The 13162-nt window shown below is 39.0% G+C and overlaps 1 protein-coding gene across 1 annotated transcript in view; it reads left to right on the forward strand.

Moving 5' to 3' along the window:
* LOC124265973 (receptor-type tyrosine-protein phosphatase kappa-like) overlaps positions 1 to 13162 on the forward strand; it is a 43104-nt gene that overhangs the window by 29310 nt on the left and 632 nt on the right. The window contains exons 8-16 of the mRNA XM_046700793.1: positions 8037 to 8182; positions 8492 to 8627; positions 8712 to 8858; positions 9089 to 9110; positions 10409 to 10443; positions 10794 to 10913; positions 11129 to 11245; positions 11934 to 12070; positions 12804 to 12937. Coding sequence (XP_046556749.1) covers positions 8037 to 8182; positions 8492 to 8627; positions 8712 to 8858; positions 9089 to 9110; positions 10409 to 10443; positions 10794 to 10913; positions 11129 to 11245; positions 11934 to 12070; positions 12804 to 12936 — 993 coding nt within the window. The 3' untranslated portion in view covers position 12937. The remainder of the gene's footprint in view (positions 1 to 8036; positions 8183 to 8491; positions 8628 to 8711; positions 8859 to 9088; positions 9111 to 10408; positions 10444 to 10793; positions 10914 to 11128; positions 11246 to 11933; positions 12071 to 12803; positions 12938 to 13162) is intronic.

Raw genomic sequence — 13162 nt, forward strand, 5'->3', positions numbered from 1 at the left:
AGAATATTTTCCCCTTCGTCCCTAACTATGAAGCACATAACACAAAATACAAATGTCAGTGTATTGAAGGATCCAGTTTATATGTGCATTACGTTGCATTTGTTGAATTTATGGTTGGGAAATATTGGAAACTGTGTGCTATAACACACTCTCCATTTCTATCAACTATCCTAAGATGCATATATCATTTACTGAAAGAAGCTATACCAATCACTGATCAAGTCAGGTAAATTGAATAATGTCGGCATTTCATCGATCCGATATATTACCACAATATCCATTATATATTATGCCTGCAAGTTAACATACCCTCCATATATACACTTGTCTTTAATTATATTAACCTTATTATGCATCAGCCTGCAGCCCAGGTGTCTACGGGGTGAACTGTAATACGTTCTGTCGCTGCCTGGATTCAACCTGTGATCGGTGGACTGGATTGTGTCCTGGAGACTGTAGACCAGGGTGGCAGGGTCAGAGATGTGATACAGGTGAGACGTTTCTACTAGCAGGATTGATAGGCACGAGTCAGTGGTACTGGTTACAGTATATACTTATATGTTCCAAAGCATACACGCCCCATTGACGATTGTGACGATAGCTTAATCGTCATTATTAAAGCAAAGGAATAACAAGATTTGCGGCAGTGAATTTTTGGAGCATGTTAAGTGGCGCATCGACATACCCTCTGCGGAACCGAGTACCGACGTTTCAGAAATCAAATGCTTCTTTAGTTAATGACTGATGAATTTCATGCAGATCAATATTTTACAGTTTGCAACAGCACGACTTACGGCACTAACTGCAAGAAAACATGTGCTGGGCGGAAGTGTTCAGCTCCAAATTCGTCATGTGACCGTCACACTGGGGCATGTGACACAGGATGTCTTCCTGGTTCGATAGGGGTTGACTGCACACAAGGTAAAGAATGTTGAAAGTTTATTTGTAATAAATGACATTTTACGTCGGAGGCAGAGAAAGAAGAGAGGGTATAACTTGGAAGGAAAATACATCAGTTATTCAGAAAGGAAGCCTGTCACACAACCTTGTCATTGAGAACATTTGTTTATTTACATACAAAACTGTCAAACTCACTGTAAGCTCTCCATTTATTTGTTACAGAATGTACCAATGGAAAGTACGGCTCAAACTGTACTAGCCTTTGCTCTGAGAGACACTGTGCGATAAATTCATCATGTGATCATGTGACAGGGTCATGTGATTCTGGATGTAAAGCTGGATGGAAAGGTGCTGATTGTAAACAAGGTCAGTCTTTGAAATGAATTATTGGTAAGTGAATATGAAATATACTTATTCTAAAGATCTTTCCACTTTCCAATGAACATTTTACCATATACATATACAATATCTCATTAAATCACAGCTAACATATTTCAGAATGTGATTCCACACATTATGGATCCAACTGTCTAGGGGTATGCTCCTCCAGAAACTGTGAGGGAAACTCTTCCTGTAACTCAACAGGGAACTGTGACAGTGGGTGTCTGACAGGATGGACGCTGGCTGACTGTACAGGTAATGCCGCTAATGAGGGCCACTAGCGTGGGTTACATACGTATGACTTGTAGAAGCCACGGTGAGAGAGCATAGACAGACGCCTTCCACTTTCTTCATAATATGTACAGGTCTTGTGAAACATGACGAAACACCTTAGACAGTGACAAACGTCACCGAAAGAGGACATGGTGTAAAAAGTATTTTTGTAAGAGTAATGACCAAACACATTAACGTGATATGGAAATGCTCCAATGTCTTTTAAATGTCTTAGTAGCCTAATCAGAATGTAATATGTTGAGGAAGGATGAGCATCACACAGATAATATTGATCAAATTGTTAAATCTTTGGCCGCCCGGCTGGGTGGTGGGGGTAGGAAAAAGAATATCCCATAAAATGTTTTTCTATCATTATGCGGCTACTAATTGCAGAGACCATGGGCACATGACTAATGTTTCCAAGATCGTTATGTGTCAGTTAAAATTTCCAGCACTTTAACATTTATTCCAATATCGAGTAATGTTCGTCTTTCAAAACATGTGAATGACTACAGATATCACACATAACTACCAATTTTTGACATCAAGAATTATCTTACCTTTATGTAAAATACTTTAATTTCATTGGTTAATGACGCCTTAACAAGTTTCTGTGTCATCGCTCACAGAGCGGCGACAACTGAGAAAAATATTACCCGCAACCACGGTAACCACCGAAATCTCCGCTGAGAAGCTGTTTCGCGGACAATCGTATGACGTCATAATATGACGCATGCAGTGCACAGAGTTTGAGAACCGTTCGATAAGCTGATTTTGACTTCACTATGTACGCATTTATTTTACCGACTTTCACTGCTACATTTAAACTACTTTATACATTGCATCGTTTGCACACTCAAATTTAACATAATTTACCATTTTTATAGCAGTTTTAAGCTTGTCAGAATATGTTTCACTGATTTTAAAAAGACAGTCGAGAGGCAGACGCCTTTTTGTTTACATGTCATATAGTCGGTAGCGAGCTTATCGATATTCAAAATAAAATAAAATGATATTTTGTAATTTAACATTGCGGTAAGATAAATACGTTGCAAACTTCTTCCTCGGGTAATACGCTCTGATGTACTCATATTTGTAGCAGTATATCCCTCGCCTACCTGCTCGGTAGACACTGCTGCAAAGATCATCAGGCCGTATGCTGCAAACATACTCAGGATTGTATGTGCAGCCTCATGATATACTAATGCATGTGATGATGAATAACGCATGTGAATGTTCCACTTAAAGAAGGTGGAAAGAAATATGAAATGAATAAATAGATATGTTTAATCATCTTATTCCAGAATGTGATTCCAAACATTATGGGATAAAGTGCAACATGAACTGCAGCTCCAGACACTGTTTGAAGAACTCTTCTTGTGATGAATCTGGGATCTGTGATGGTGGATGTGAAGCAGGCTGGACAGGGGATGACTGTGCAGGTAATAACAAGATGCCAATGCGGAATGTCAGGTTACAATCGATAGTAGATAAGGGAGATGAGATGACAATACATAAGCTATGCTATATCAGGAGAGGAGCTGTCACGAGAGTTTATGACAGTTGTCGTGACAGAGTAATGTTTGTATGATGTGGCTGATGGTTAATGCTGAATTCCATGTAATGTCAATGGGCTGGGAAGAAGCGGATATGACATGGGTTAAAACAGTCATTTGATGTCAGACTTCAGACTTTCAACATATGGTCAGAGTACGGCAATATATTACACTTCCCACTGCCTGTACAAAGTATACGCTGACTCACTCTTGGAAATAAATACGTATGTCAACAAAATGAAAGAATCAGTCCTGTCCAAGCATGGTATCGTCATGTTTCTGAGTAAAGGTTTGACTGTCAAAAGCAGGGTAGAACGTGAGCGGGCAACACCAAGCATACCAAGAGTTCATGGTTCTATAGCGGTTATGAAACAGGGTACCCAAGTGCCTTGTTCACGCATATGTTAATTCTAACAACAATAATCTGCTGAAGAAGGAAATTGTCTTTCAATTTATGACAGATTTAATGTTAGTGAGACATCATGAATTTGCTTTTGATACAGAGGCTTCTAAAATGACAAAGATTATTTCAGTAAGCATGTTTTATGTGATGAGAGATGTGTGCACATCTACGCTTACATTGACTTAATCTTTTCCATTCTACATCCAGAGAAAGTTGCCACACAGACCCCTAGTCAGCAGCCTGTTGGCACCTCTTTTCCAATCGCTGCTGTAGTAGGAGCTGTAGTCGGTGTGGTGGTGATACTGCTGCTGGTTCTTGCAGTCATCCTGATCAGGTCATTTTTGTACATCAATTCAAATCCCTGCAATGTCTTCAAAGACAATGAATCAGTACATATTTATTACAAAATGACGAGCATTTGTTCTATTCAAGCTGTATTTCAATTTGTGTCCTTACATTTAGAAGAAGACGGAGGAAAAGTCATGGACGCTCCACACATAAGCCAGTGGATGCTGTTAACGTGAAACCCACACAAGGTAGATTCGTCTCCCGCGTTTGCTTAATTTATGCAAGATTATTTTTGACTGGTGTAATATACAGAGGCTGTAGCATACGTAAATGATCTTGTATACTCAATAATAATGCTGCATGATGGACCTGAACAGTGGACACTGACATAGATCTGCGTATTTAGAGGTCAGGTAACTTCTGTACATATCATCCGTACTTCTATACATGATAAAGACATTATATGTTTAGTTTAGACCTTTACTGTTTAGTCTGTACATTCTTCCCATTGGTGACATTGTCCGAAAGCACTCACTGAAATTTCATCTTTATGCTGATGACAATCAGTTATATCTGTCAGCGGAGCCTAACCTTGCTCAAGGTTGTGCACTGAAGATACAACAATGTATTGCTGAAATAAGAGACTGGATGACCTTGAACTTTCTGAAATTGAATGACACAAAGACTAAGTTCTTAACCATCGGATCCAGGCATCAACTTTCCAAAGTGCCTGACAGTTTATCTCTTGAAATTGGACAAGATGTTATCACGCAGTCCGACTCTGCAAAAAATCTTGGTGTCATCTTTCAATCAACAATGTCATTAGAAAATCAAATCAAATCACTCAGCAAAGGATGCTTCTACCATATCTTCAATATTAGCAAGATCCGAACCCTCTTAGACTTCAACACTGCCCAGCTTCTAACGACCAGCCTTGTTCTCTCTAAACTTGATTACTGCAACTCCCTCTGTTACAACATTCCTCAACAGCTCCTTTCACAACTCCAACGGATACAGAATTCAGCCGCCCGTGTTGTTGCCCGTGAACCACGCTACCAAACTGTGACACCTATCCTCCAAACTCTTCACTGGCTTCCTGTATCAAGCAGAATTCAATACAAACTTCTTCTTCTTACACACAGCTGCATCTATGAAAACATGTTTTCTCAATATCTTAAAAGCCTCATTCATCTCCATGTTCCAAGCCGATTGCTCCGCTCGTCAAACTCCCTACTGCTTACACAGCCTCACGTCAAAATAGCCATGGGATCAAGAGCGTTCTCTGCTGCAGCCCCCTATCTCTGGAACACTCTACCACTCACCCTAAAAGAAATAGAATCTTCTGATGCTTTCAAAACTGCTCTCAAAACTCATCTGTTCAAACTCTCTTTTCCATAGACATTGTCTACAATCTTTTCTTTTCATAGCGCCATTGAGCAATATCTTTTCGAAATAGGCGCTCTATAAATCAATTATTATTATTATTATTATTATTATTATTATTATTATTATTATTATTATTATATCATGTATCTTAGTTGTGAAGTGTCCTTTTTGTTTCCTGTAGCGGAAGACATTGGTATGTACATGAATATCGGTTTTGATAACGGCGAGAAACCAACGTTGTCTCCAGAGAAGACATCAGCTAAACAAATGAAGGCTCATAGGCAGACCGAATCCCAATGCAATTCAGCAGGGGAAGCTGTATCTACGACTGGAAGCAAGGATACGGGTAAAGGCGGAACAGGTGACCTTGACCTTCAGAAAGTAGAGGAGGAAGAGGACTATGACGTGTCTGAGCAGGCTGCACAGGTTGAGGAAAAACCAGATGCCCCTGACAGAAACTACTACAACCTGGACGTCAATGGACGGGATCACGTGATTCCTGTGTCAGAATTACAGACAAGGGTGGAAGAAATGACTCCAGCAAGTGCAGAAGAAGAATTTAAGGTAAACACAAAATGATGTGCCCAAGCTCGAGGAAGAATTAACAAAATGTAACATAATTATGTTGTTTAATGACACTTATAGTATACACCATGAAAGCTGCATCACACAGAACCATCCGACAACATCTCCTTGAAACATCCATTAATATAAATGGAAGCAAACTATCTCAGGTTTGTTTTCCGAATGGGAATTGTGGCTGCAAGAAAGACTGATTATATCTAGCACATACATAATGCATTCCCTCTTTCCACTTGTGACTGTGGCCAGAGAATGCTGTTCGAGACAACCAACTCTCACACAAAGGCAATTACAGTTAGTGCCAATTGCCTCCAGCTTACAGGTTTTAGTTAGGATAACTGTACATAGTGTGGATGTGCTAATAATGTAGAAGAAGTGAAGTGTTTAGTATTACCCTGTGTATGTCACATGTTTTCCTTTTCAGCGACTTCCTGATGGTTATGTACACTCCTATGATGAATCTCAACAACCTAAAAACAAAGGAAAGAACAGGTTCAGAGGCTATTACCCATGTGAGTACATCTTGTAGATGATCAAGTTTAAATCTAAGGTCAACTTTGACATTGTACAACATAATTGTTTTCAGTCAGCTGCATTTCGTCATCCAATGTCTAAATCTAAATCGACGATGTATTCGTATTCAGATGATTACAACCGCGTGGTGCTGCACCCCGTCAGTGACGACAAAGATGGAGACTACATCAACGCCAGCTACCTCGATGTGAGTTAAGCAACTACTGTCAGTCAGTCACCGAATACACACTGAGCGTAACTGCAAAATGGGCCGTTTTCATCTTGTAGTTTGTACTTTGAAGTTAACATATACTCTTAGTAGTGTCGGCGTTTATTATGTTGCTTAAATCTTATTATACACGGCTTTGCTGTCAGTGACGTTTCATATTTATATAAATAATACATATCTTATTAAATTCTGTTCAGGGATACAAAGCAGAAAAGCGTTACATAGCAGCACAAGGTAAGGTTTCACACACACAAACGGTTACTCAAACTGTTATCTAAAGAAAGCAGATATTGTATAATTACTCACCCCACCCCACCCCAAAAAACAAAACAATCAAAACAAACAAAAACAATATCATTTAAAATCTATTCCTCCTTTCATTTATTGATAATGACGTAATGTTGAGTTGCAGGTGTATTTCCACTTTGGGATCTATCCGTTTTGAGACTATCTTTAACTTTACAACATTGATCGGTGTGCATTTGAATTTATGCCTTTTGTCTTTATGCTTTTGAAACAAAGTGGGCATTCAGTTTGCTTTCTGGTAGTCATGATCTGATTATGACAGCTCAGTGGAAACAGGACCACAAAGGTAAAGAACGGACTTACGAAAATTTGTTTGAGCAACTAATTTATACTTTAAAAAAAGCAGTTGTTAGACCAAACTGGACTGTTGAAAATACAAACATACATGTACTGGTAATTGCGTTAAACTGCTTTTTGTGGTTGAGCATATCTAACTTTAAAGAATGAAAACCTGATTTATCTGATTAAGGTGGTCACTTTTGTGTGACCACTGCCATAAAAGTAGGATTCTATTTTAGCGTTAAATTTTTTTCTGAATACCTATGGATGACCTATGGACGTTCCATGTCATATTCATGTTCTTGTAAGGTCCCTACAGACCGGAAGTAGTGGTGGATTTCTGGAGAATGATCTATCAGGAGCATTCTACAACAATTGTCATGGTGACGGGACTTGTAGAGGCGGGGAAGGTAATACATATGTATATAGCATCTTCCACACATTCACCTCGTTTCCTCTCAAAGATATTGAATGTTCAGCAGAAACTGGATAATGGTGTTTAAAAAGGATGGTTGACACGAGAGTCCCAAGTCCATACGCATCCGTAATAATACAAAAAAACCCAGAAATCTCACATACAAAATAACACCCATTGTAGTGTTTCGTGTTCATGATCTTATAGCCTCGTTTGATATGAATCGAGATATTAATCTTACTTCACTTCAAATCTCCTAATACTTACAGATGAAGTGTCTTCAGTACTGGCCCGAGAAAGGAACATCCATTTACGGCGATATTTCAGTTACCAAGGAGACAGAAACTCAACTTTGTAAACTACACAGTCACAAAACTGTCTGTTCACAATAAATCGGTATTATTTTGCAATGATTACAATTTTTCTAAACCATATTTTTATCGAAAATATAAACATAAATATGTAATAGTTTGTGACAAAAGTATTATTCAACATAAATCAAATGCTATTAATTCTAAATATCAGGACGGAAAGATACATCACGTTCACCACTTTCACTTCACAAGTTGGCCTGACCATGGTGTACCAGACACTTCCGCTTTGCTGGAGTTTATGTGGAGGGTCAAGGCCACCACAAGACATCAAACACAACCTATCATAGTCCACTGCAGGTTAGAGTTTTTCTAGGATGGTCACGAGGACACAGGTTGGCTCGGACGGAAACGAAACTGATGTTTATAAGATGATACAGAGTATTTCGCGTTCAATTAATGTATTTGTAACTCTATATTATGACTTGCAGTTTGCTTTTTGATATATAGAGAAATACATACTGATATATGTATGTTTCGGAGGATGTAGATTATATGAAAGTAATTGAGGTGGGCGAGCCACAGGTGGAACATAAGGACTTTGATGTAGATATTAGTGTGAATTAAGAATATAGTGTCATAATTATACTGGTTCTTCTTCTTCTCTAGTGCTGGTATAGGCCGGACAGGGACGTACATAGCTATAGAGAGTCTCGTGGGTCAGGCAGCGGCAGAAGGGTTTGTGGACGTCGTCAGCTTCGTCTCCAACATGAGAGGCCAAAGGAAGAACATGATACAGACCAAAGTGAGTTCACCACCAACACCCTGTGTAGTTCACATGTTATTTATCCTTGTCTCCTGATATTACGTTCTCATTGTCTAACACCAGGAGCAGTACCTGTTCCTGTACCAGGCCTTTGCTATGGCGGTTACAGAGGGGGACACCTCACTGGATGCTGACACCATCAGACAGATAGATCTCAGTCATGTGTCTTCACTTACCATGGGCAACAAGAACGTACAGGAACACCTGGAGGTAGGTAAACTTAAAAGTATAACTATCCTTCAGGGTTGTTAATACAAGAACGATGAAAAAATCTTTTGTTCTAAACTAACATCATGATAGTGGAAAACATGATGAAACAACCAACCATAAATATTTTTGTTGAGCATAGTATGTTTCACATGGTTTCACTGTATTTCATGCCATAAATTGAAAAACATCGTATATTTATTTTATCAATGTGTTACTTGTTTCATTTGCAGGCTTTAGGAAATACTTCCGAAAGTAAGTTTAATGTTCTTTTCCTGGTTTTATTTCACTTCGCCGTCAGACTGGAGAGTATTAACAAATAAACAAACAAACTTCAGTCTGTTCAACTTTGTGGGTGGGCTTAACTCAGACTGAGTGGTATGATCCAGACAAACCTAGAAAGTTGCCAGAACGTGGACCGTGTTTAACATGTCAGCTGTTCTGTCTGCTAATCCAGAGAAAACAGATGCAACGCTGACTCATCTGTTTACAATTCAGATATATGCATAAAGACCCAGAGTCACATAAGCGCCCTGCACGATTGTATGACATAAGGGATAACCAAAGTCAACTTTCCCTTTATGTCGAGAAATATTCCAGCAGTTTTTGCCTTTCTACATTTCATAACCTCTGATCTCCGGAGATTTTAACTGCGCCGTTCATGTGTTGTTCAAAGTTGTGCGGTTAAGGTTACAACTACGAAGGCCTCAGGAAAGCTTTAAAACTATTTATTGGGAAATCAGACGCATAAGTGACACACTTATGTCGGGTGCAACTCTAGTCACCCAATCCAGAGAAAACAGATGCAACGTGGACTCTTCTGCTTACAAGTCAGATATAAGCATAAGGATTCAGAGTGACAAAAGCTCCTCCCTTTCCCTTTGTGTCGAGTTATATTCCAGCACATTTTATCTGCGTCATTCATGTGTTGTTCAAAGTTGTTTGGTCAAGGTTACAACAAGCAAGGCCTCAGGAAGCCATAAAACTATTAATGGTGGACACTTGGACTGACTGACTGAGTTTGGTTTTACGCCGCTTTTAGCAATATTCCAGCAACATCATGGCGGGGACACCAGAAGTGGGCTTCACACATTGTACCCATGTGGGGATTCGAACCCGGGTCTTCGGCGTGACGAGCCAACGCTTTAACCACTAGACTACCCCACCGCCCCGTGGACACTTGGAGTAACCTGACGCATAAGCAGCAAAATTATGTCTGTACAACTCCCATTTTCACTTGTGTCAGGAGTTCCAATGTTTTTCCAGGTAAACAATCCACCTGCTATTCCACGTGTTTGTTTTGTGCTTTTGGGCAGGATGATAGCGATTTAAAACAACCCTCGTGTATACTTTTAGTCGGGATGTCTGTTGAACATGGAAATTTTATTTTCGCCTTCAATCAGTAACCTAGAATGACTTTTAGTGGAATGCAATTGAATACATATCGAGCAGGTGCCCTGTTCATGTTTCACATTCTAACACTGCACAAACACTCACTCCAATAAAAGGCACAGTTGCAGTTAAACTGTACTAAACTTACTGTTCATTTTCAGGAGGTCTTCCTGAAGATCATATCATCACGGTGGAAGTAAGTTTGATACTTTCTTCAATGTACTTGTCAATATGACTGAATAAAGGTTAACTTATTGATATCCTTGTCACATAATATAAAGTGTAATACTTTCTGCAAAGGCCCTCTTTAATATGGCAGATTAAAGGTTGGGTTGCTGATATGCTTATCAGGTCGAACATCTTAACATTTCTAATCTTCTCACTAAATGAGTTAAACGTTTAACCATTATTTTTGACGTAACATATTGTGTTTACCGTAGCTATCCCTCTTCTTCGTTGATAAATGCCTGGTCACATTATTTATGTGGATCAGGATGATATACAGTTAACATAAATGTATCTGTAATAAGTTGCATTTCACTGCAGTCCTGCACATCAAGGAAGGGCTTCTTCATAATAACGTCCCAACCAGACAAAGAGAACCTATGGAATCAGATGTATAACAGCGATTCGCGGACCTTGATCACGTTGGCTACAGAAACCCAAGTAGGAATTGTTATAAAATATTTCGGAAAGCAATTGCTATGTTGATAAAGATAATATGTGGTTGTAAAATAAACACTATCTTATTTCTGATGATTTTTCTTTCTTAAAAAGTCGACTATCAGTGGTTATTAATTCTACGATCCAAAATGTACTCTCAAATATTAACGATCCTGAAAAGGAAAAAGTCACTTAAGTCAACACTGTTTGGCTTGCAGATCTTCCTCCCGTCAATGGACAGTCCTGTCTCCACGTCAAGGCTGACAGCAAGCTTGCAAACGTCTAAAGTTATATCTAATGATGTTATCCTGAACACTATTGATCTCACAGTAAATGTAAGGCTTATAACGTCTATGGTACATTTCATGATTACCTTTCACTGACAAGAGGATGCAATGAGTGCAAGATGTTTTTTGACAGCAGTCATAACCTTCATCCAAGGTCAAACAGTGTGAGAGCAATATAGTTCTGGACTTGTAATGTTCAAAACATAAGAATGACATTTGGTCCCTCTGATGTCACACTGTACACAGCAACATGTGGAATCCCAGCGTATTTTCCTCTTGCACAGCATATGGATTTAAAACGGATTCAATTTGGGAAACTTTGTTCGGAACCTTTTCGGCATCAAACATATTACCAACACATCATCTTTACTATTGAAGGGGTAACCTAGTTGTTAAAGCACTCTCTAGTCGAAAGAGTGTAGTTCTCAAAATGGACATTCTAGTTATCACGGATGGAGTGAGTAATTTAGCTTGATAACGGTGAAAGAAGCTACACCGAAACGTCGCTACTTTTTAAGATACTGTATATAGAAAGTTGTTGTCCATTCATATATGCATTATAAATTTAGGTATCTTTCGATATGGCTGGAAATATTACTAACTTCAACTTCCAAAGGCTTCAACTTCCTCTAAAGAAGTTTCAATTTCCTCGAAATTTGTCCCTCGATGTTATCGTGCTAGAAAATGGCTAAAAGTAATTTTCAGTTTATTTATGCTTTTAAAAACTGTGTTTCAGGGTGCTGACGTCACCTCAGCAATTCAACACTATCATGTGACCGGGAGTACACATGATTCAAGTGTCACTTTGTTGATTGACAGCTTACTTACATGGATGAGTGACCCAGAACGAGGTTCCTGCACAATCGTTTCACAGTAAGAATAGTTCACATCAGTCTATTTCTGTACCAAACAATTGTCTTTTGTAACCATAAAACATGTACTTTATGTACTTCTTTCTGATGACGTGTACAAATGTACTGGTCTCTGAACCTCAACACATCAATATTACTATCATCTATCAAGCACCTGAATGATACAAGATATAAGGTCAGAACTTTCAAATCTCCATAACATGTATTTGAGCAAATCTGATTAAGTACTTTGCCTTATTAGCGTCACAGTTCGTTTCTTCACCATGTGCAATTCTGTGCAAACGGCGGTTGAGGCATGCGTAATGTCACAAACACTGAACTACGTAAAACCACACAGCTTGGGTATACAGTCAAACACAATACCAGTGAACAGTGTTTTATTGGTAGTTGCATGTTGCTCAGTATTTTCTGATCTGAAGAGACATCAACGAATAATATTGAAGGGATTGCGAAACTACTGACATATCATTACAATGGGGGAGGGGATCACACGTATTTCAGTACCCTTCTGTATCTCATGTCGTTTTATCTGATAATAATGTGTATGTTGAAAATTGGTCATGTTATAATACACTCAAATTTTAACTCAAACATTATCATTTGCATTCGTTCATCATTTAAGTGCTATCAATGTCTTGTTTTACACATCAAAATTTGTTCCATGCCATGCCACTATCAACACTTTCGTCTATCTTTTGAATGCACCCATGAGTCGTTCCAATTCTTCACTGCAGCTCTGTGAGCGAGGCACGGCTCCTGGTCCTTTTGGTGAACATCGCCAGCAGACTGCAGGACGACAGCAGGGTGGACGTCATCAGCAACATGCGACGTCTACACTCCAGCCCTCGGTGGACCTCCATTCTCTGAGGTAGGACACAGTCATGATATGATATTTTTTCTAATTTTACTGGTATGTGGACTGCAGTTGCAAGAGACTTTAGATCGTTGAAAAATGTAAAGACACTTCAGATCCAATATTTTCATGATAAAGCATTAGGTTTGTAGTTGCGAGACATGTCTCCGAGCTCATTTCAGACACCGTCACACACATCTGAATTCGGACTATGTACCTTTAGTTTATAGTCTTGACGTG

This window comes from Haliotis rubra, unplaced genomic scaffold (genome assembly GCF_003918875.1).
Source record: "Haliotis rubra isolate DU_JTF1 unplaced genomic scaffold, ASM391887v1 Scf1223, whole genome shotgun sequence".
NCBI classification, from domain to species: domain Eukaryota; kingdom Metazoa; phylum Mollusca; class Gastropoda; order Lepetellida; family Haliotidae; genus Haliotis; species Haliotis rubra.